The 23,080-nt window shown below is 43.8% G+C and overlaps 2 protein-coding genes, 1 long non-coding RNA gene and 1 other non-coding gene across 5 annotated transcripts; 2 read left to right on the top strand and 2 right to left on the bottom strand.

Annotated features, from left to right (window-relative positions):
• Positions 1 to 1,922: 1,922 nt before the first annotated feature.
• On the top strand, positions 1,923 to 3,877 carry LOC123404752 (patatin-like protein 1). The gene is made up of 3 exons (XM_045098730.1): positions 1,923 to 2,370; positions 2,495 to 2,676; positions 2,805 to 3,877. The coding sequence occupies exons 1-3, from the start codon at positions 2,224 to 2,226 to the stop codon at positions 3,700 to 3,702; spliced, it is 1,227 nt and encodes a 408-aa protein (XP_044954665.1). The 5' UTR covers positions 1,923 to 2,223; the 3' UTR covers positions 3,703 to 3,877.
• Positions 3,878 to 12,076: 8,199 nt separating this feature from the next.
• LOC123405024 lies at positions 12,077 to 15,938 on the bottom strand. The gene is made up of 3 exons (XR_006611943.1): positions 15,684 to 15,938; positions 15,467 to 15,542; positions 12,077 to 12,522 (listed from the first exon to the last, which is right to left on the bottom strand). It is a non-coding gene; the product is annotated as an uncharacterized LOC123405024 (long non-coding RNA).
• Positions 12,373 to 15,033, top strand: LOC123404845 (D-ribulose kinase). Of its 2 annotated transcripts, XM_045098812.1 has the most exons (8): positions 12,373 to 12,534; positions 12,640 to 12,845; positions 13,079 to 13,218; positions 13,332 to 13,590; positions 13,689 to 13,824; positions 13,923 to 14,011; positions 14,122 to 14,469; positions 14,595 to 15,033. In XM_045098812.1, exons 1-8 carry the CDS (start codon positions 12,480 to 12,482, stop codon positions 14,793 to 14,795), a joined length of 1,434 nt encoding a protein of 477 aa, XP_044954747.1. In that variant the 5' UTR covers positions 12,373 to 12,479; the 3' UTR covers positions 14,796 to 15,033. The 2 variants fall into 2 exon arrangements, with proteins under 2 accessions (XP_044954747.1, XP_044954786.1); XM_045098851.1 differs by lacking the exon at positions 12,373 to 12,534 and having other exon boundaries at positions 12,719 to 12,845; positions 13,075 to 13,218.
• Positions 15,939 to 19,828: 3,890 nt separating the features above from the next.
• LOC123422760 lies at positions 19,829 to 19,904 on the bottom strand. Its single transcript, XR_006620700.1, has one exon. It is a non-coding gene; the product is annotated as a small nucleolar RNA SNORD36 (small nucleolar RNA).
• Positions 19,905 to 23,080: the final 3,176 nt, after the last annotated feature.

Genomic DNA, 23,080 nt, shown 5'->3' on the forward strand with positions numbered 1-23,080 from the left:
GCAACACCAACAAAACACAGTTGACATGATGCCATGCATGATGCAATGATGCAAACTAAATAACGATGCAACAAACGAAAAATAACCACACGACGGAAACGGAAAGAAAGGGGGATCTTCTGGAACGTCAGTCTCGGGCTGTCACAAAGTCCCTCAAGATGCATCTGTTGGAAGTGACCAAACAGTAAACACCTATTGGCAACGCACCAAGGATTACTTCGATGAGCACAACACAAGTGTTCACTTACGTTCGAGCGACTCTCTTCGCCAACATTGGTCCACCATCAACGTTGAATGCCAAAAGTGGGACTGTTGCTTGTCAAATGTTGCTCGCATGAACCCATGTGGTTGCGGTGATATTGACTTGGTAAATATTTCCTCTTCATGCGTGCTTTCTCAAATATTGGATTGTTCCACATTTTGATGATGACGTGTTGGTTGTTTTATTGTAGAAAATGATTGCGCAAGGATTTTTTCAAGAGAGGAACATGAAAAGCGAGAAGAAGAAGAAAGGAAAAGCTCTCACTTTTCATCGTTGCTACAAAGAGCTCAAGGATGAGGAGAAGTAAAAAACTAGAGAGATTTTTTATGCTTCGAAGAAGAAGAGTGTGGTGATTGAGGATGAAAAAGATGTCGCCGGTGAGGAGAGAAGGCGCCCACCTCCTCACTCCGCGACAAAATCTTATAGGCCCAATGAAAGCAAGAAAGTGAAGGGAGCTAAGGCCGGAGACAATGATCTCAAGGAAGGATTTGATGCCATTGTCATGGCGAGAAAAGTGTACGCCGAAGAAAAAAGAATGTTGAAGCTCAAGGAAATAGAGGAGAAGAGTGAGGCCGAGGCAGCGGCCGAGGAGAAGAGGGCGGCAGCAAAGGATATGAAGGTGGACCTAGCTGAGAAAAAGGCCGCGGTCGAGGAGATGAAGATGATTGAGGAGAAGGCACTCAAGTTTATGTCTATGGACACATCTACTCCTGATCCCAGGGTAAAGGCCTATGTTAAACTTTGTCGCGGTGAAATGCTCGTGAAGAAGCAAATGCTCATGAGGCAAATGATGATGGGAGGAGGCATGGGAGGTGCCATGGGTGGCTACATGAACATGATGGGAGGTGCCATGGATGGCTACATGAACATGATGGAAGGTGCCATGAATTATGCATTTGGCAGAAACATGGGAGGTGGCTTCGGTGGCAACATGGAAGGTGGCTTTGGTGGCATGGGAGGTGGCTTCAGAGGCAATATGACCGGCATGGGGGTGGCTTTGACGGCAACATGATGGGTGGCTTCTGTGATGCTCCCGGCAAGAAGACTTCGCCGCTTCACAATGTTACCGCGGTTCACAATGTCGGTAGTGTTGATGACCATAATGAATGATATTCATGTCCATTTTAGTTTGCAGGGTGAAAAACTTTGATTGGGATGATGCATTTTTGGTAGAGGGATTTGAAACTATGATGATGATGATGCATTTTTGTTAGGATTTGAAACTATGATGACGATGCACTTTAATTTGAAATTTGAAGTGATATTTCAATGCAAAACCGTGGCTATACAACGGCTGAACAAGCCGCGCGACTCGCGGTCAGTTTTACATCTTCGTTTGGACCGTCCGTTGGAGTTGCTCTTTTACATCTTCGTTCTGTTTCATCTATTGGAGTTGAGTGTTTTTTTGAAAATGTAAAAACCATTTTTTGATGCTCTAAATTTTTACATTCTCGGTTTAAAGCACCAAAATATACATCATCTATTATTGGAGATGCTCTAACGGTGGTTCTCAGTACGGTCGAAGATGTCATGATTCTCAATGGCTAACTTTTGAAGAAAAGCTGAACCGAGCAAGCATCGTCGGCGCGCCAATAATTGAATCATGCCGCTGTGAAATGTGAATAATGTGTCGCTGAAGCTCCACCTACCGCTGTCTATCGACCCATACGGCAATCAGGGACTCCGGCAGTCCCGCCCGGGCAAACGTGACACACGCGCACCACAATAAAGTAAGTGAGGTAGAAAGATTCAATCTTAGCTACTGACGCTAAATTTCAAGTTTAAATAGCTCGGTAGCCGGCAGAGGCTGCAGATCCGAAAGCGCGAGGACACACGAGCGAGCTACACGAGCAGGAGCACGAGCAGTGCTCGCCCGGGAAATCTTGTTATTCGAACCAGAGGCCGTTGCTAGCCGGCAGCACTAGCCAAAGCTCGAGCAGTGAGAGGGAGCTAAGCTAACCATGTGCAGCCATGGCCATGCGCCGACGTGCGTCACCTGCCCGCCCCCGTCGCAGGGGCAGCTCATCACGGTGCTCAGCATCGACGGCGGCGGCATCCGCGGCCTCATCCCCTCCACCATCCTCGCCTGCCTCGAGTCCAAGCTCCAGGTACGTCGTCCCTCTGCGCCTCCATTGTAGTGTTCTCATTGAAGGCCGTCTTCGTCTTCGTCTTCGTCTTCGTCATCCTATATTGGTTGATTGATTGTGATGTGTGTTGTGTTTGACTTGACAGGAGCTGGACGGGCCGGACGCGCGCATCGCGGACTACTTCGACGTGATCGCCGGGACGAGCACCGGCGCGCTGGTCGCGTCCATGCTGGCGGCCCCCGGCGAGAACAAGCGGCCGCTCTTCCAGGCCAAGGACATCAACAAGTTTTACCTCGACAACGGGCCCAAGATATTCCCACAGAGGAGGTACGTACGCACGCACTCACTCACTCACTCACTCACTCACTCACGCACGTCTTCTTCTCTTCTACTTCCGGCGAACCCTGTCGTCGGCGGCGATGTCGATGTTGATGTCGGCGTTGCTTCACGTGCAGCTGGGGATTCCTGACCCCAATCGGGAACCTGTTCGGCGCCGTGAACGGTCCCAAGTACGACGGCAAGTTCCTGCACGACAAGATCAAGAGCCTCACCCACGACGTCACCATCGCCCAGACCGTCACCAACATCATCGTCCCCACCTTCGACATCAAGTTCCTGCAACCCGTCATCTTCAACACGTACGAGGCCAGGGTGGACCCGCTCAAGAACGCGCACCTCTCCGACATCTGCATCAGCACCTCCGCCGCGCCCACCTACTTCCCCGCGCACTACTTCACCACCCACGACCCCGCCGGGAACCTCTCCGACCGCGAGTACCACCTCATCGACGGCGGCGTGGCCGCCAACAACCCCACCATGGCCGCCATGTCCATGATCACCAAGGAGGTGCTGCGCCGCAACCCCGACTTCACGCACGGCAAGCCCGCCGATTACAACAACTACCTCATCATCTCCATCGGCACCGGGTCCGCCAAGCAGGCCGAGAAGTACACCGCGCCCGAGTGCGCCAAGTGGGGCGTCCTCCGCTGGCTCTACGACGGCGGCTTCACCCCGCTCATCGACGTCTTCTCCCATGCTAGCGCCGACATGGTCGACATCCACGCCGCCGTCCTATTTGAGGCCCTCCGCATTGAGGAGAACTACCTGCGCATCCAGGACGACTCGCTCACGGGGCAAACGTCCTCGGTGGATATCGCCACCAAAGAGAACATGGAGGCGCTTATTGGGATCGGTAAGAATCTGCTCACCAAGACCGTATCCCGGGTAAACATTGACAATGGGATGTATGAGACCGTCGACGGTGCTGGCACCAATGAAGAGGCGCTCGTCCGCTTCGCCAAGAGGCTCTCCGAGGAGCGCAAGCTGCGCCAAACCAACCTCAACTCCAAGTAGAGAAGAGAAGAGAGACGAAGAAGCACTACCTACAATGCTTAGGGATGCAACCAGATGCGTAAAGGATTCGTTACTTTAATAATTATGATTTATGATTGTTTTAGTTATGCTTTCGCGGATAAACGGAAATAAAAATGTATGTTTTTTTCATGGTAATAAAGATGTATGTTGTCCACTTGCATCCAAGCTATGCTAATTTAGACTTGTACTTTCTTTGATTCAAAATAAACTCCACGGTTTTGAACTACTAGGATTGAATGTGGGCGACTAATTATTATTTTTGAAATAAAAACATGAGTTGTGGCTAGTACCGCCTCTAAATTCTTTTTTTAAAACTATCGAGACAAATGAACGGTGCAGATTAAAACTTAAAACACTGGTGGAAAAAGGGCCTTTGGTCGCGGTTCGCAACTGCCATTAGTCGCGGTTGCGCAACCGCGACCAAATAAGCGCGACTAAAGGCCCCCCCCCCCTTTAGTCGCGGTTGCTTAAGAACCGCAACTAAAGGCCCGTCCACGTGGGCGCCAGGCGGCCGTCGGGGCAGAGGACCTTTAGTCGCGGTTCTTCTGCCCAACCGCGACTAAAGGCCCCCCCTAAACCTGTTTTCTGTTTAATTTGTATTGTTTTATTTCTTTTGTGCTTTATTTTAATTTTGAAGGAGTTTCACATATTCTACGGTACTACATACATGCATATGAATGTACAATTTCAAACAAATTTGAAATTAGAACCAAAAAGAATTCAAGAGGAATATACAATATATATTCAATATCATCGGATGACCATATACAATTTTGAACAAGTTTCCATACATAATTTAATGCATATGAAGTTCTACGTCCTCGTAATGGTGTTCTCCTTTACGATGGAGGACTTCCCTCCTGAACCATCCAGCTAGTTCCTCTTGAAGTGGTCGGAAGCGAGCTTCTGGACTAAGCATCACCCGGAGGTTATTCCGCTGAGCATTGGTATCACTCGGAACCCGCTCAGAGGTGTATCTCCGGATCATCTCACAGACATAGTATCCACATAGATTGGTCCCCGTTGGCTGAATATCCCCACCATTCTTAGCCTTTGACCTTTTGAATTCTAGCTCTTTTTTGAATTCACCGACCTTTGTATCTACGAACCGTCTCCAAACCCTACGAGGCAAAGAAAATTAAATGAACAAGAGAGTTATTAGTTACTTGATATTAGGAAATGAACGAAATAGGCCGATCGATATAGAGCGCAAATGAATGAAAATAATTACTTCTGCAGCATTCTTCTCATGCCGCCCCAAAGCTTTGGATCCATATTCAGAGAGTCGTGGACGAGACATTCTGAGGTGTCAACTTTAATTACTAGCAGAATCCAGTGGAACCTGCGGACACGATACATGCACAGTACGTCATGCATAACTCATCGATTAGCCGGCCACATATCATGCATGGAGTAAACAAAAGAGAATGTGCTCAAGACAGAAACACTCACCCAAAATGGTAAGGAAATAGAATATCACTTTTGAGTTCCTGCTTTGTAAGAAACTGCCACAGGTCTGCCTCCATGTCGGCGGGGTGATGCTCCAACACATATCCATTAACGATGTGTGGGTCAATGAACCCAACATCATGGATGTTCCTTACTCTGCATTCCTTAATCTTCATTCTGCATGTATAATAGCGGACACAACAATATAGTTACGACATATATATAGTGCAGGCAATATGAACGAGATGGGGTATAAATAAATCACTTACAGAACGTAGCAACTGATGATAGATTTGTCGAGCTCGCGCAGATTGAAAAGCTGGAACAATTCACTCAGATGAATTTGTACATAGTAATGTTTGAAGTGATGCTCATATCTAACTTCCGCATAAATATAATCTTTGGCGTTTTTATTTTTTATGTAACCCTTGTACCATTTCACCAGACCTTTCATTTGTGGAGATAGATCCTCTTCCTGCGCAGGCTCGACGAGAGGCCCATTCTTCACATATGTAATTACTACCTCCTTCACTGGCGCCTCATCAAGGCCTAACATTTCACGAAGAGTAATACCTAAGTTGGCCGCTTGTTCTCTGGCACTCGTTACAGTCAATCCATGTGCTGCCGCAGCTGCTATGATATCGGGGTCATCCGGACCGGCGGCTTTCACTATAAGCGGGGCAATCGATTGTTTACTTTGTTCCCCGAGCTGGGCAACTCGTTTCCCGCTTTTTTTACTTTCTAACTCCGTTTTCTCGGCCTCCTCCAAGGCTTTGTTCTCCTGGTTCTCCGCCCGCTCTTTCTTCTCCTTCAACATGAGTGCCTGCCTACGAAGTTCACGTGCATAGTCGTCAGGCAGATTCTTCGCGGCTTGGGACGGTGTGCTCAAAAATGACTTAGCCCACTTCTTTTGCTCATCAGAAAATACTGGCTTGGGCTCGGGCTCTCTTTTCTTCTTGCAGTCCGCCTTCCATTTCTCATGATCAGCAGCCGCCCTCGCGGCAGTTTCCTCGGCACTACGTTCCCAAGGCCTTGTGGGGAGAGGCTTCAGTGATGGCTCCGGTACCTTTGTGGTCTTAGGTACATAAGGGTCCGGGTTAATAATCCATGACTGCTTCTGCTTCTTTGCCGGAGGTGGATTGGGGGGTGGCGTCTGATCACCCGCCGGACGAGGACTGGGGGGCGGCGTCTGATCACCCGCCGGACGTTGTGGACTGGGGGGCGTCGGCTGACGTGACGGAGGTGTAGGTGAACCGTCACCACCACCACCACCGCCACCGCCACCACCACCACCGTAGGGGGGTGGACTTGTTGTCCTTGGCGCCTCGCCTGGAAACTTGATAAACTTCTTTTGCCATAGAATGAAATGGCGCTTGACATCTCCAAGTCTTTTCTCCCCTTCAGGTGTAGCAATGTCAATCTCCAGGTCCTCAAACCCTTGGACTATGTCCTCCACCGTGACACGAGCATAGCCATCTTGAATGGGGTTGTTGTGGTGGAGTGCTCCAGGTAAACATGGTAAAGCACTGCCGATGGCTACCTTCATGGACATGTTCCCGATAGGATAATACAGATGACATTCTTTCATCTCCTTTATATCGTCCACGGGGTAGCGAGGAGGCTCCGGTGCAGTAATTTCGACCACCAGAGGCTCCGGTGCAGTAATTTCGATCGTCGGTGCATCTGCACCAGCTGGTGGGGCCTCCGTGGAAGCCACGCTGCTTCTCCGCTGCTGGCTTCCGAGATCCGCTGGATGATCTTCATGCTGCGCCCGAACATCTCTTTCGGCTAATAGTACACTCATGGTTTTCTTCATCACATCCATTTCCGATGCCAACCGCGCCACAACATCTGCTTCCCGATCCATCTTTCTCTTACGGCTTCTGTAACCGTACGGGTCATCGTTCTGGGGGAACCCTATTTTCCACGGAATGTTCCCCATGCCTCGTACACGTCCTCCGTGTTCAGGATTCCCGAGGGCTTTTGTCAGCGCGTCGTTCTCTCTGTTGAACTTGATCTTCCCCTCTTGAGCATCCCTCATTGCGTCAATAAGGGCTTGGGTGGGTTTAATTAATTTGCCCCGGTAAACACACTCCCCTGTCTCCGGGTTCAGCGTTCCCCCATGCCCGTACCACCAGCTTTTGGCCCTTTGGTCCCATCCCTCCGTACCTGGACGGATTCCTCGCGCCCTCAGCTCGTTCTCCATCTTCTCCAACCTAGGCACCCAAATGCGATACCCTCCTGGCCCCATAATATGATTGTACTCCTTCTTAGCCGCATTTTCCTTATTTCTTTTCGATATTTGAATGAACTGCTCCGATTTCTTTTGCTTCACAAATTCTGGCCAATCATGTTTCAGTTTCTCATATTGTCCTTTGAAATCCGGAGTCTTGTTCTGCTTGACAAAGTCATGGGCTAGATTTTGCATTGAGGAATGCACATAGCTTCACAATGGCTACTCGAACATTTTGCGGCAGGAGCCCCCTCAAAGCAATCGGAAGCAATTGCGTCATAATCACGTGGCAGTCGTGAGACTTCAGGTTTTGGAACTTTTTCTCCGCCATGTTTATTATTCCCTTTATATTGGACGAGAATCCAGACGGGACCTTCATACTGCTCAGGCATTCAAAAAAGATGACCTTCTCTTCTTTGGTCAGAGCGTAGCTGGCACGACCTTGAAACCATTCCGGATGCCGGTCATCAGGGTCTTTCAAACGTTGCTGGTCCTGCCGTGCTTCCTTTGTATCATTTGTCTTCCCATACACGCCCAAGAAGCTTAGGAGGTTCACGCAAATATTCTTCGTAACGTGCATCACGTCGATTGCAGAGCGGACTTCTAGGACTTTCCAATATTCTAGCTCCCAGAATATAGATTTCTTCTTCCACATGGCTGCGTGCCCGTCAGCTCCCTTCGGAACTGATTGTCCGCCAGGACCCTTTCCAAAGATGACTTTCAAATCCTTGACCATATCAAATAACTCAGCACCAGTGCGTTCCGCAGGCTTCGGCCGGTGATCTGCCTTGCCGTTGTAATGCTTGCCTTTCTTTCTTACTGGATGAATTTTCGGAAGAAATCGACGATGCCCAAGGTACACGTTCTTCTTACAATTTGGCAAATGTACACTTTCAGTCTCATGTAAGCAGTGCGTGCATGCATTGTATCCCTTATTTGACAGTCCCGAAAGGTTACTAAGAGCAGGCCAATCGTTGATGGTTACGAAAAGCAACGCTCGTAGGTCAAATTCCTCTTCTTTGTGCTCATCCCACACACGGACACCAGGTCTGCCCCACAGCTGTAAAAGTTCATCAACTAATGGCCTTAGGTACACATCGATGTCGTTGCCGGGTTGCTTCGGACCTTGGATGAGCACTGGCATCATAATGAACTTCCGCTTCATGCACAACCAAGGAGGAAGGTTGTAGATGCATAGAGTCACGGGCCAGGTGCTATGGCTGGAGCTCTGCTCGCCAAAAGGATTCATGCCATCTGTACTTAGACCAAATCTTATGTTCCTTGCGTCAGCTGCAAAATCTTTGAACTCTCTGTCGATCTTTCTCCATTGCGTTCCATCTGCGGTGTGTCTCAACTCCCCGTCCGACTTACGGTCCTCTTTGTGCCATCGCAACAACTTGGCATGCTCTTTGTTCCTGAACAAACGTTTCAACCGTGGTATTATAGGAGCATACCACATCACCTTGGCGGGAACCCTCTTCCTGGGTTTCTCGCCCTCAACATCGTCACCAGGGTCATCGCCTCTGATCTTATAACGCAATGCAGTGCATACCGGGCATTCATTCAAATTCTCGTATTCACTGCGGTAGAGGATGCAGTCGTTGATGCATGCATGTATCTTCAGAACCTCTAAACCTAGAGGGCATACAACCTTCTTTGCTTCGTACGTACTGGCGGGCAACTCGTTATTCTTTGGAAACATATTCTTCAACATTTTCAGCAAGTTTTCAAATGCCGAGTCAGCTACACCTGCCTGTGCCTTCCATTTCAGCAAATCCAGTGTGCAGCCCAGCTTTTTCAGACCATCATCGCATCCGGGGTACAACGACTTTCTGTGATCCTCTAACATGCGATCCAAATTCTCCCTCTCCTTTTCAGTTTCGCAGCGTCTCCGTGCATCAGCAATGGTCCGACCAAGATCATCAACGGTCTCATCACGTGCCTCTTCTTCACCTTCACCTTCCCCTTCACCTTCCCCTTCACCTTCAGCATCCTCCATGAAAGTATCACCGAAATGAGCAAGATAGCTTTCATCCATGAAATCATCCCCTTCTTCATCTTCTTCCATTATAACCCCTCTTTCTCCATGCTTGGTCCAACAATTATAGCTTGGCATGAAACCGTGCCGAAGCAGGTGCAGGTGAACTTCTCTTGAGGAAGAGTAACCCTTCTGATTCTTACAGTCAACACATGGACAAATAACAAAACCCTTCTGCTTGTTCGCATTAGCCACTACGAGGAAATCTTTCAAACCCGTAGTGAATTCGCGGGAGAGTCGGTTACCGTACATCCATTGCCGATTCATCTGCATTATTATAATATAAAATATATAATTAACCATCATGCATTTGTTAAACTAACTAGCTATAAACAATAGAAATTAAACAATGAACAACACACATGCATATATATTTTATCAATGACACACATGCATGAAAGGTTCAAGTTGCTAACCGCGATCGAGGAGGAAAAAATAAATGAGGAACCTCAAGTGTGGCTCCAACACTTCATATCATGTTTGTTTCACGCTCTTGGGGCATTTCATCAAACACCTTGTGTGCATAAGAGGAACCAAAAGCAAACCTACACCCCCTTGTGAAGCTTGTGAAGAGAAGTGGCACCAAATGGCTAAGTGAGTGTGCTGAACTGGTATCTATAGGGGAGGAGATTTAGTCGCGGTTGGCATGGCAAACCGCGACTAAAGGCCTTTGGGCACCTTTAGTCGCGGTTGGCCTGGCCAACCGCGACTAAAGCCCCTCACGTGCACCAGCTGGCCACCGAGCGCCCTGGCCCAGGCCTTTGGTCGCGGTTCGTCTGCCGAACCGCGACTAAAGAAATCATTAGTCGCGGTTCCTACAGTGTCGCGACTTATGGGGCTGGACGGAAGCCTCTTTTTCTACCAGTAAAAAGAGCAATAATGACAATTCACGTGTTAAAAATGTTGTTGTAGTGTGAGTAATGAGGGTCAGGGCAGAGTAGTTTTACTTTTCTTTTTTTCTTATTAAACTAAGGCCATGTTTGAAATCACAACAGATTATAATAATCTGGATTATGAAGATAGATTATATAATCTAGTTTATAAAAATAATCTAGGTGAACATGTTTGAAGGTCAGATTATATAAACTGTAATTCAGGTTTTACATTGCATAATGACATGTCTGCCATTTGTTTTTTGAAGAAAAAGGAGGGTAGCGGTGACAGGAATGTAATTATCTCCAACTTTACAAGGGTAATGGGTCATTAGCAATCCATAATCTGATTTTAGCTGAGGTAGAGTAGATTGTGAGTTTTTAATAATCTATCCATCCAGTTTTTATAATCTACATCATAATCTGTCTTGTTTGGAGACATAATAGATTATAAAAATCGGATTATATAATCTTAGTGGTTCCAAACAAGGCCTAAGCCAAGGGATTCCGTATCCATAAATAAAACGAGGCCACGATCTCTCCCGTCGTCTCCGTTCACAGCGATTCCCCGCGTCAGCCTCCTTCACGAACGCAGCCTCCAGCGCTGCTAGAAATCCCCTACAAGTTTAATGGCCAACGCTCAGGCCATCCCCAGATTTGCTGTGGCTGGAAGTGGACCGTCGCACTCCAGTGCGGTACTCGGTCGCGTGTCTTTAAGGATGGTCGTAATGACGAGTATCATATACGCATACATATCATGCATATGATATTATATATCCGTAATGTATAGTATCATAAGATATATTTATTTATTATCATGCATGGCACATAGTATTACGATAATTAATACGATGCGCAATTTTCTTTTTCTTACAGTCAAGTCCTAATCGGTTCTCTTGGATTTTGGGTGGCGTTTGGTCTGGCATTAGGTGATCAAGTTAGCACAAAACCTATGCAAATCATGGCAAACATGCCATGGATGAAATAAACTCAAGTGGAGCACAAAGTTGGCATGACAAAAATCATCATTAGTTGATGTTGTGTCGTTACCAACTTATCCAGAATTGCCACGCCAACAAAATTATGTTTAGAAAATGTCATGGCAAAGAAATACAATGAATAGAATAAATATGACACAAACTAAAATTTCCCATCTATGTAAAACAAATTTCCCATGGAAATAGAATTTTTTGCCATGGCAATGAAAAGAAATTTTTGCCATGCGACGAAGTAGATTTTTGTACGCCTTTATAGTACCGGGATATGCCATCATACAAAAGTAAAAGTTGCCATGCTAACATAAGTTCAAACCCATGAGAAATGATGAAAGTAACATTGCCATGTATGTAAAGTAAAGTTTGCCATGGCAATGAAAGTAAATTTACCATGGCAAATAAAGAAGTAAAAATGCCATGGCAATAAAAGTTAAAAAATTGCCATGGAGATATAGGTAAATTTGCCGTGTGAATAAAGGTAAATTTGCCATGTCAAAATAAAACCTCAATTGACTGAATTAATGGACTCCGCCACTATACCCTTCCTTGTTGCTGCTGTCCTTTATTGGCTTCAATTAGCTTAATTAGCAACAGCCAAGCCAGCACCCGTCTCCAGCTGCAGCGGAAACCAATGAATAATGCTAGTAACTAAATTTCCATGAGTTCATGTCCGAGAGAACTATTTCTACATCTTGACTTCTTGAGTGTTGAGTCGTCGTTGTATAACTGAATTAATGGGTAACGGCATGCATAATACAGTAGTACATAAATAAGTACTGGCTTGCTTAAATAGTCCTGATTGCATTAACATATGCATGATAGTAAATGTGGTTCTACTGCACAAGATTGTAACACAGTAAGTTTCTGGGCAAAATAGTGGGTTACTTTAACATTTTGAATCTTCAGGTAATGTATCATCAATTTACCGAGACATGTGTGGTGGTCTTCGATTTGTGGGCACTGGCGTTGTTGGTCTGGAGGTTTAACATCACCATCAGCCCCACAAGCAACAGCCACAACGGTGGTGTTGTGTCCAGAGGTTCCTTATCCGTCCCCTGGTAGAGGCATCATCTCGTCTTCTTCACAATTAATTAGGAGCTCTATTCCTCGCAAACCCACCAAATCAACCTCAGGAACTAACCAATGCACTTGGGATCCAGACACCCACCATGCCAATCCTCAGCCTCTCTGCTAAGCCGCTGCCTCGCCTCCCTGCAAACCAAGGTAATCAATCAAGTCAGCACCTGGTAGACGTCGATTAATTAGCTAGGTTTCCAAATATACAGGGGAAAACTTGATTCAGTGTACGTTCTCCTGCCAACATTTCAGGCTTGTCGAGGTTAAGTAAGAGGCTGAACCTTGCGCCTACGTCAAGGATAAGGATCACGATGCTCAAGCAACAAGATCGTCAGGGGAATGAAAATGGCAGCAGGCCTCTGTACCTCGGAATAGACTTTGGAACTTCAGGCGCCAGATACGCTCTTATTGACAAGCAAGGGGCCATCCATGCCGAAGGCAAAAGAACCTACCCAGCTGTAAGAGCCTAGTAACCTCTCTAACATATGTTCAAATCTTGCAAATCCATTCCCGCATAAACAAAGTTGCAAATCCATTATATTTTGATTTATCTGGGTACTTGGCTTCCTGCCTCAAACCAAACTTACCATCCTATCCATTCATGCATGACCATAGCTAAATTTTATCCATTCATTTTCCACTCCTTATGAGCCTGTATGTGCATCCTTTTGGTTGGAGACTTGCTAGGCAGGTTGGACAAAGCACCAACTGGGCAGGCTCCTGGAGAGAAGCACTCTTCCACCTTCTCGGCGACATCCCGTCCGTTCACCGGCCATCGATCTCCTCCATCTCCATTGATGGGACTTCAGCAACCACTCTCATCATTGATAGGTTTGCAGACTTTCCTCCTCGAATCATGAATACAGGAGCTACGTATAATAATTTTTTGGATGATGAATTGGGTTGACCAATCCAATGTAGTGCCTGTTTTGCGCAAGCTGCAGAAACAATGGAGAGCTTCTTGCTGGTCCTTTCCTCTACAACGAGAGCTTCCCCGACGCTCTGCCCATGGTCAAATCGATCGCTCCTGCGAATCACACGGTGTGTTCCGGTTCGTCCACCCTGTGCAAGCTCGTGTCATGGTGGAACAAGCATTATTCGAATGGCGGCGACGATTCGGCGATACTGATGCACCAATCAGACTGGCTGCTGTGGCTTTTGCATGGGAAATACGGTGTTTCCGATTACAACAATACTCTCAAGGTAGCTTGTCTGGAGTACGTTGTTGCAGATAGTTCTCATAGAATCTTCGTACGAAGGCAATGGGTTTACAAATTCTCCTGCAATGGATTCTACTGCAGGTAGGGTATGATCCAGAGATTGGGTCATACCCAAGCTGGCTCATGTCACAGCCATACTCACACATGTTGCCTTCTTCCATCAGAGCACCTGGAGTTCCCATTGGCCCAATCAAAGAAGATGTACGCTCACAATACGGTAAAGGAACATATTTTCTGTAATATCACTCCTATGATATGTATTTATCAATAATATTATTACTACTACTTCAACGTAAACGTCTGGCTTATTAGCAGGCTTTTCCAATGACTGCGTGATCTGTACTGGGACGACCGACAGCATCGCTGCCTTTCTTGCAGCACGAACCACTGATCCAGGAAAAGCTGTGAGTTCCACTTCCACCGTACAAATCTAATAAGCACAACAACTTCTTGAAAGAAATCGATGGTTGTACCAACCTCTAGTACTAATTGAACCATGTAACTGATCGATCAGGTGACGTCGTTGGGTTCAACTCTTGCAATCAAGCTCGTCAGCAGAGTCCGCGTGGAAGACGCAAGGTTCGGCGTCTACAGCCACCGGATGGACGACCAGTGGCTCGTCGGCGGGGCGTCCAACAGCGGGGGTGTGGTGCTCCGGCAACTCTTCAGCGACGACCAGCTTGTGACGCTGAGCAGGGACATCGACCCGTCATCTCCTTCCCCTCATGACTACTATCCTCTGCCCAAGAGCGGCGAGAGGTTCCCTGTCTCCGACCCCGACATGGAGCCAAGGCTGGAGCCTCGACCCGACAGCGATGCCGAGTACTTGCATGGCATATTGGAATCCATGGCGCGGATCGAGGTCGTTAATTAACTAACTCACACGTGTTTGATAACCAGTAGCACTCTTTCGAGGAAGATAAACCAGGAGTAGCATCTACAAACTGAAGTGGGTGCTGAAATGTTGCTGAATATATATGGATGCAGGCCCGTGGGTATAAACTGCTGAAGGAGCTCGGCGCTACGCCGGTGGAGGAGGTCTTTACGTCAGGGGGAGGTGCGCAGAATGAGAAGTGGACGGCGATCCGGGAGAGAGTGCTTGGGGTGCCTGTTCGGAAGGCAGAGCAGACAGAGGCGGCGTACGGAGCTGCATTGCTAGCACTGAGGGGTGCTACCACGGGCAAGTGAGCACACTCAGGGGTGCCATTTTCTTTTGAATCCCAGCAGAACCAAGTGTTGAGTTCGATATACCCCCTTTTTTATACGAGTAAAAAAGCCTACAAAAATAGCTCGGCCAACCATTGCAATCCTTGTAAATTCAAAGTGCAATAAATAGGATGTTCTCTGGTCTTCCAAGCTTATTTGTTGCTTTACTGACATTATTATGAAAGTAATGAACAGTGTGTTATGAACTATGTAGCCAAGATAACATTTTGTTTCTCACCCAATGGTTTATTAATTTCTTGGACGGATTTCATCATCACAGTAATAAGGGCATAACAATGTATCAAGCGCCTGCGCGGGAAGTAAGAAAGAAACTATGCTGGGTGTTGAGCAGCATAATTCTAGCCAGAAACTAAACGAATTGTGCTGGCCAACCAGAAAGTCGCCACATGATCAGAACATGTTGGTCGCAAATGAAGTTTCATAAATCAAGTCTATGGTGCAGAACTAGATCAAGATACTGCAACTCCGCACCTGACCGACCAATTAATTGTTACCAGATCACAATAACCTTGTCATATTAAGTTAAACTTAGGAACGCCACTGAAAGGAACATGCGTCAATATTTCTGCGCTGATAAATACAACTTGAAAAGCTAATCTAAAAGCAGCAGAGGGGAAGTCCGGAGGCGTAACCTTGATGACGACGACGAAGAAGAAGAAGAAGAATCATATCCATCTATGATCTATTCTCTGCACAGCCCACCAAGTTCTGAACCAACCACACAGACCAAGGATCAAACACTTGGTGTGCACTAACAAACATGCTCAATGGAGAAATAACTAGAAAGAAAGCATAGGGGGTAGAAATTCGAACCAAGAAAGGATTAAGACGAAATCAAGAAGGGTTTACCCTGTGTTACCAAGAAGGGTTTGAATGCGGGCGGCCATTGGTCAAATTTTCCGCCCCAAATTCCTAAACAGGGCACACCTCCTCTGCCCTCGATGGCGGAATCGTTGGATGAGGAGGGAGGACGGGCAGGGGGATGCTGTTTCGACATGGATGGATCTGTTAATGGTTGAGACTGAAAATTGAAATAGATGGTTGGCTAGCAGCGAGAGAACATGGATGAAGGTGCTGTGCAGGGATAGTTCGGGGTCGAGCAAGGGTCATTTTTCTTTGAGTGACTTAAAAAATAAGTTACCTTTCAATAAATAAGTTGCCTCTCACCAACTTCAAAAAAAAAAAAAAGTTTCTCCCCTGGCGGCGACGTCTAGGGTTCTTTTCCCCTGATGGCGACGTCTAGGGTTCGACGGGAATCCCAACTAAGTGGAATTCTCTGTACAACACTACCTCGGATGGGTGGTCACGGGTCTTCATATAACAGCGGGGAGAGAGGCTTACCCTTGTGCTAGGGTTGGAAGTCGCCGCCTCATGGAGACGTCAGGATCTAAATCTTCAGCGAACAACGCGACGATGGCGGAAAACTCGGTGGGGGTGGATGATCTGATTGGGAAGCTGAATCCGCAGGAGAGAGAGGAAGATGATCTTAACTTTGATGAAGAATTCTCATATGAGGTTGGGGAGGCGGAGTTCATGGCAATTGCCAGGGTTCATACCAATAAACCCTTTTCAAGGGGAGCTTTTTATGAGCATATGCGCATGACTTGGAGTCTGGCTCAGGGCGTCTCTTTCAGTGCGCTGGGTGAGAACCTCTTTTCGATCACCGTGAACTGTCTAGGCGAATGGAAGCGAATCACATAAGAAGGGCCATGGCTCTTTCGGGACCATGGTGTCCTGATAGAGAGCTATGATGCACTAGTAAAAAAATGGGTCTTTCGGCCGAAGCCGAAAACCACATTAGCCACGGTTCAAACTAAAACCGGGACCAATGCCAGACATTGGTCCCGGTTCAGTTTGCCAGGGCATTGGTCCCGGTTCGGTTCATCTTATTAGTCCTGGTTCGGGGTAAAAACCGGGACTAAAGATCCAGCGACTACCAGGTGGTGTGCCACGGAGCATTAGTCCCGGTTTTTGGCCAGAACCGGGATTAAATGATAGGCTATTAGTCCCGGTTTTTGTCTAAAACCGGGACTAAAGTTCTGCCTATATATACTCTTGTCCCTGCCACCCTCTCCTCTGTTTTTTCGCTGTTGAGGTGTGCATGCCATGCTTTTGTCACCCTTCTAGTTCATGCACATGAGATGTTCGATGAATGCCCGAGCCACACTACTTAAGCTTTCTCCTCTCCAAGCTCGACCTCCAAGCTCCATTTTCCTCAATATTTGTCTAGGTTTGGCCGTGCACCAACTACACAAGTGTCCCGTGTCCGTCCTCACCGTTGTCGATCGCCCGCGCCGATCTCGTCGCGAGCACCACCGTGGTGAGCCTCTTGTTCTTGTCTTATTTTTAAAACAAAAAATTTCTTACTTGTATGATTTAGATAGATACTTGTATAAATTACTTACTTTAATTATTTTTTTGTTATTATATAGTGCGATGGTTTTGGTATCCGCCTCCGTCGGCCCTCGCCCTGTCTATGATTCGGATGTGGTATATATTATCTTTTATAACTATTTGTTTTATTTAGTGTTTATGACAATTATGACGACCAACGTGACATAAATTTTTTAATATAGGAGGTATGTCAACTGGAAATTCCAACCCACATAAAAATTCTGGTCGAGAAGTTAAATTTGGTTGAAAAAGAAAACAATTACTTGAAAAAATAAAAAATAATTGAGGAGAAGAATATGGAACTAGAGTTGCATGTTGTCGATGTCGTCGATGATCGCAAGATGAAGATGGATGCGATGCGGTTGAAGATGGACGCAATGCGCTTGAAAATGGATGAAATGTGCTTGAAGATTAGGAATATTAGAAAATATGCCATTGATAAAGAGGCTTGGTATCATTATGTTGTTGGGTCAATTGTTACCTTAGTTGTGATTTTGATCGCATTTGTTGTTGCATTTAAATGTTTTACATAGTTGTCTGTTGTTTTATGAGAGAACTTTATGTATTTATTTTTTCAATAATAACATTTGATCACTACTGTGCTTTGGTTTTAATGTTATGATGAACTTGTATTAATTTGGTCATTTCTCTATTCATGATGTTTTGCAATGTTTTTTTATATACTTAATTTCATAATACAGATAAACCGCCAATTGATGTACGGTGACTAATGCCCGAGTCACACTTAAGTTCACACAAAATGGTATCCTCTATCGAGGTTAGCAACCTTATCCTTTTCATCTGTAATTGATACAAAAATATTGCATGTATTAATGTACGATGGTCATTTCACTATTCATGTATGATGCCAGATCGATGCACGGAAGCGATGGATGTACGGCGAACGACGTGGTTCCGGATTTATTGCAGGGCTGCATAAATTTATCGATGTGGCTGAGGCAAACAGAGTGGATAATTTTATGCCTTGTCTATGTGTTGGCTGTCGAAACGTGAAGGAGTACTCTAGCTCAAAAAACTTTCATCTCCACTTGCTTCAGAGAGGTTTCAGGCCCACATATTATTGTTGGACCATGCACGGAGAAAGAGGGGTTAGGATGGAAGACAATGAAGAAGAAGATGATGATGACGACTATCCTATGTTCACTGAAGAATACGGTGATACTACAATAAAAGACAATGAAGAAGAAGGAGTTGAAGAACAACCGGCATCAGATGAGCCCGTTGATGGTCTTGGTCGGATCATTTATGATGCAAAGAGAGAAAGCAATACAGAAAAGAAGAAGCTGAAATTGGAGGCCATGCTAATGGATCATAAAAAGTTGTTGTACCCAAATTGAGAACACTACAAGAAATATGCTAATACATGACGCTATTTTTTCGTCGCTACATCGTCACGGTTTTTATTTTGCGACAATCTTACGACAAAAAACCAAGCGTCAAAAACTGACAGCAGCGACGTTTTGTTCAATATCGTCGTAACTTTTACGACGATTCCTGGATCATCGTCACCTTTACGACGATCCTAAATCGTCGCTGGCAATCTAACCCAATCCTACGTGGCAAAATTACGACGAAATCAAAACGTCATGGCGAAAATCAGCCCAACCCATTTCAATTGATCACATGGGCTGGTTTTATATTTCGGGCTTCTTATTGGGCTTCTTTTGAGGCCTTAGCCTATTTACAGCCACTTCTAGTATTTTTTCGATTTTTTTGTATCTTTATAATTTGGGCCCTCGCCTTTTAGTTCCCAAATACATTTGGTCCAGTTTCAGTTTGGCCTTTTCTCATTTTAAATTCAGCAACATTTTTTTCTTTTATGCTGTTAATGGATCTATAAATAATAGCCCATACAACTTTCAAGCCCATACACATATATCTCAAGCATCTCTAAATGACAGCCTACACCACAAAGTTTGAAGCACATTTCAAGATCTGATAATATATAGCCATAATCTGTAGCACAACCAAAATCTGCTACCTAACCTGTAGCACAATCTGGTACAAAATTACACAATCAAGTGCACAAAATCTTCTACCAAACCAAGTGCTATCACAAAATCTGCTACCAAACCAAGTGCTATCACAAAATTTGTTATCAAGTGCACAAAAACTGCTACCAAAATCTGTTTTGCTTGATGGGTGATGCTTGGTTAGAACTTCCGCAACAACTGAAAAGAAGACTTTCGCTCTTCGCCTTCTTGTACAGGAGCAGTCATCTTTTCTTCCATCTCAGTCTGAAAGATAATGGATGCATTAAGAAACAGTTTGGATCCATGAGAAAGAAAGTAAAATAAACACACAATAATGAGGAAAGCACCACCATCAGGTAAGAGAGCAAGTAAATACTCTATTCATATAAGTAAACTATGCACTACATGTGATGCTAAATATGATTTGCACATTTTACTGGACACGCTATTTCACCACTAAGAAAGAGTTCTGGGTATCAAACTTTCAGATCATCATAAAAAACTACGGCACAACAAGAGTAGCACCACTAAGAAAGAGTTCTGGGTATCAAACTTTCAGATCATCATAAAAAACTACGGCACAACAAGAGTAGCAGATAGCTGATTTGTGATATCAGGTTTAAAAAGCTCAATTTTAAAACATCAAATGTATTAGAATAATCATATGAATCATCATTTGCTCAGCCCATCTACCAAAACACACAACAACCATCCAAAGGGGAAAACTGTCACACCTGACCAACGAGGCATCCAGCCGAGTACAAATGAAACAAAGTTCAATTTTTTCAACCTGTTTTCAATAATTAGAAAATACAAATAGCACTTTTCCAGACAGTTAACAATACGAACAGCAAAAAAATATACAAACAACATCACTTTGTACGATTGCTAGTGATTACCATTTTTTTAATAAGTGAACAAGCAGTTTACCAGTGTACAAACATCGGAGTTTGGAAGCTTTTTTACTAATGAGATATTCAAGCTGTAGACTATGTTCAAACAAGGACAATTTTCCAGTCAATTAACAAACAAAAGTAGTTTTTCAACCAAGACAACCAACAGTTTTCAGTGTACAAACAACAGTGAGTTAACAAACAACAACACCTTTCATGTATACCTCCAATGCATAAAAGTAAGCAGAGATAAGCTAGAGTTTATGCAAAACAATGAACTAAAAAATTAACATGTCAGATCACATATAATGTTGTTTCAAGCGCTCTGGCAGCCCGACAGCCCCTCCCCGGTGGCCTCCTCTCCGCCGGCCAACCCCAGCCTCCACATCGACTCTGCGAAAACACAAAAGGCCACTGTTACTCTAAAGTCGAAAATATAGTTAAGGAAATAAAATAGCATAGTATACTAGAAGAAATCAAAAAAATCAATAGAAAACATGGACTAGAACCCTAGGTGTGTTATAAACAAAGAAAATTAACAGTTTTTCTTCCTAGCCAGTGAAAGTGGCCCGCCCTCATCTATTATATACTTAAATGATAGAAAACGAACGATGGTGATTTGACACTTTAAAAGTAAGATGTATCAACGGTGAGGATCAAAGGACACACATTTATTTTATTACACATCAAGGAAGGAGAGGGATATCTACTTTTTTAGGACACGCGACATGGTAAATCATGGCTACACATATATCTACGTTCGTTCATTTAGGAAAGAAACTTGGAGTTGTAACGTAGCTACACACGATTAAAAAAAGCATAACTGCACACATGCCCGTGTCTGACTAGGACTAGAGTCAAAATAGCTAGAGTTATAAACAATACACATATTGTAAGAAACTAGCAAAAGGGCCCGTGCGTTGCAACCAGAGAAAAAAAACACCATTTTTTATGACGATGACCACATTATGTTCATATCTCATCGTATGATTTCGAAAATTTGTTCACAAATACAAGAAAATATTTCTTATTTTAATTTTATTCACAATTCACAAGTTGAAACAATGTTCATATTTTATAAAAAATATCATGGTTGTCAAAAAACATGGTAACTCAAAGATTTATTCTGAATTTTAAGAAACATTTTTTAAAATATACTATAATATTCCGATCCACCCCGACAATTTATTCTTCAAAATTCACCCTGGTATATAATCGGAAAGACTCATAAGCATTACTGTTAAACTACATACATTCGATCATTCGTGAACATTTTTACAAATTTAGGAACCTTTTAAAAATCAAGAACATGTTTTACTATTTATAAACATTTTTTAAAAATTCCAAACAATATTTGATATTACGAACTATTTTCAAGTATTTTCTTACGAGTTGGCGAATAATTCACTTTTTGAATTATCAAAAAAAAATTTTAATTGCAGTAAAGAAATTGCTCAAAATGATGGACTTTTTTTGATTCACGAATGTTTTCTCAAAAATTATGATTTTTTTAATATACAAACATTTTTACAGAAAACCCGAACAAATTTTGAATTCGCAAACATTTTATGTTTCATCAGAATTTTATGTATATAAATTTTTTTGAATTTCGAATTTTTTATTTATTTATTTTAATTAGAAAAGTAAAAGGGAACAGATAAATAATAATTCAAAAATAACCCCGCCAATGGGCTGGCTCAAAGGGGCGTTCTGTTTCTTCTCCAGCTGGCAGAGCGTAGTATAGCTCGTTCCTATGCTTGGGCCGGCCCATGCGACGATTCCCTGTAAAATGTTTTTTATAACTTATAGGTGGCATTGGTGAGTAATTTTAAACAATTTTAAAGGTAATTTTAATGACGTACCACAGAAGCAATAAGTGCTTTATTAATAGGTAAAGATATACGTCATGCACGTTGCATGTTGGAAACAAATCGTGTCCATGTACGCATGCATTCCTTTTTCAATGGGTGCGTATGCATGCCTTGCATGGCTGTGCAAAATCGATTAGCTATGTATATATATTTGTTTTATGTAGACTACATATTTTCTCTCTTGATTATATAATGAGTCCAGTTGTAAATGATAATAGTTTAAAATTAAATATAAAAGGCATATATGTATAGTATATTGAGTTGCGCCACAATCGGACAAAACAGAAGTCCATCTGATTTAATGCGCAATGCTATATAACAAGTGTGCAGATTTACTGATGAACCTTAATTAGTTGTACGCACATATGCCATAGAATTGGGAAGTCAGGTTCATACATGCAACTCAAGCATAGGATTCGCCAGACTTCTTATATTGTGAGATAAAAATAGTATCTTGGAAACAATGATCATCTGATTTCAGAATATGAAAAATATTTATTTATAGTATATGAAATAGAAATTTAGTACTCCCCTGTGTCAAAATATAAGTTTTTTTTGGTCTAGATGGAGACAAAAAAAATGTCTTACGTTTCAAGGTAGAAGGAGTAGTTTATGTGTAACACATAAAATATCGAAACTATATCTTAGAAAATAAAGAGAAAAACACCAACATACGTAAATATGCACAAACACTGTCACATATTAAGAGTCTAATAAATAGTATTTTCATCTGTCTAAGTTATTTTAAATGTCTCGCCATTAGTGGAAACACACTCTCTAATGGAATGAATCATCTACCTTAATCAGATATAAAGGAAAATCTAGAGTTTGATCCACTAATTAAGATTAAAAACACCTCTACTAGCTGTACGACATATGTGTTTTCCTCACATGTTAAAATATTGTTTTCGAGACATTGGTTATATATCAGTCTTGGCAATTTTCAATAAAAATACAAAGTATGAAGATAGTCTGATTGAAACGAGAAGACACGAAAATGCATATAGGCGCATCCAATCGTAAATAAGAAACATAATTGTAATATATATATAACACAGTGACAAGACAAAAATATAAATAATTGTAAAGCTTAG

The sequence above is a fragment of the Hordeum vulgare genome, chromosome 1H (genome assembly GCF_904849725.1).
Source record: "Hordeum vulgare subsp. vulgare chromosome 1H, MorexV3_pseudomolecules_assembly, whole genome shotgun sequence".
Classification (NCBI taxonomy): domain Eukaryota; kingdom Viridiplantae; phylum Streptophyta; class Magnoliopsida; order Poales; family Poaceae; genus Hordeum; species Hordeum vulgare.

Coding starts and splice junctions, on each gene's coding strand:
- LOC123404752 (XM_045098730.1), top strand. CDS start 2,224: ATGTGCAGCCATGGCCATGCGCCGACGTGCGTCACCTGCCCGCCCCCG. Junction 2,371..2,494: donor GCCTCGAGTCCAAGCTCCAG/GTACGTCGTCCC, acceptor TTGACTTGACAG/GAGCTGGACGGGCCGGACGC. Junction 2,677..2,804: donor AAGATATTCCCACAGAGGAG/GTACGTACGCAC, acceptor CTTCACGTGCAG/CTGGGGATTCCTGACCCCAA.
- LOC123404845 (XM_045098812.1), top strand. CDS start 12,480: ATGCCAATCCTCAGCCTCTCTGCTAAGCCGCTGCCTCGCCTCCCTGCA. Junction 12,535..12,639: donor TCGCCTCCCTGCAAACCAAG/GTAATCAATCAA, acceptor CCAACATTTCAG/GCTTGTCGAGGTTAAGTAAG. Junction 13,219..13,331: donor ACCACTCTCATCATTGATAG/GTTTGCAGACTT, acceptor CGCAAGCTGCAG/AAACAATGGAGAGCTTCTTG.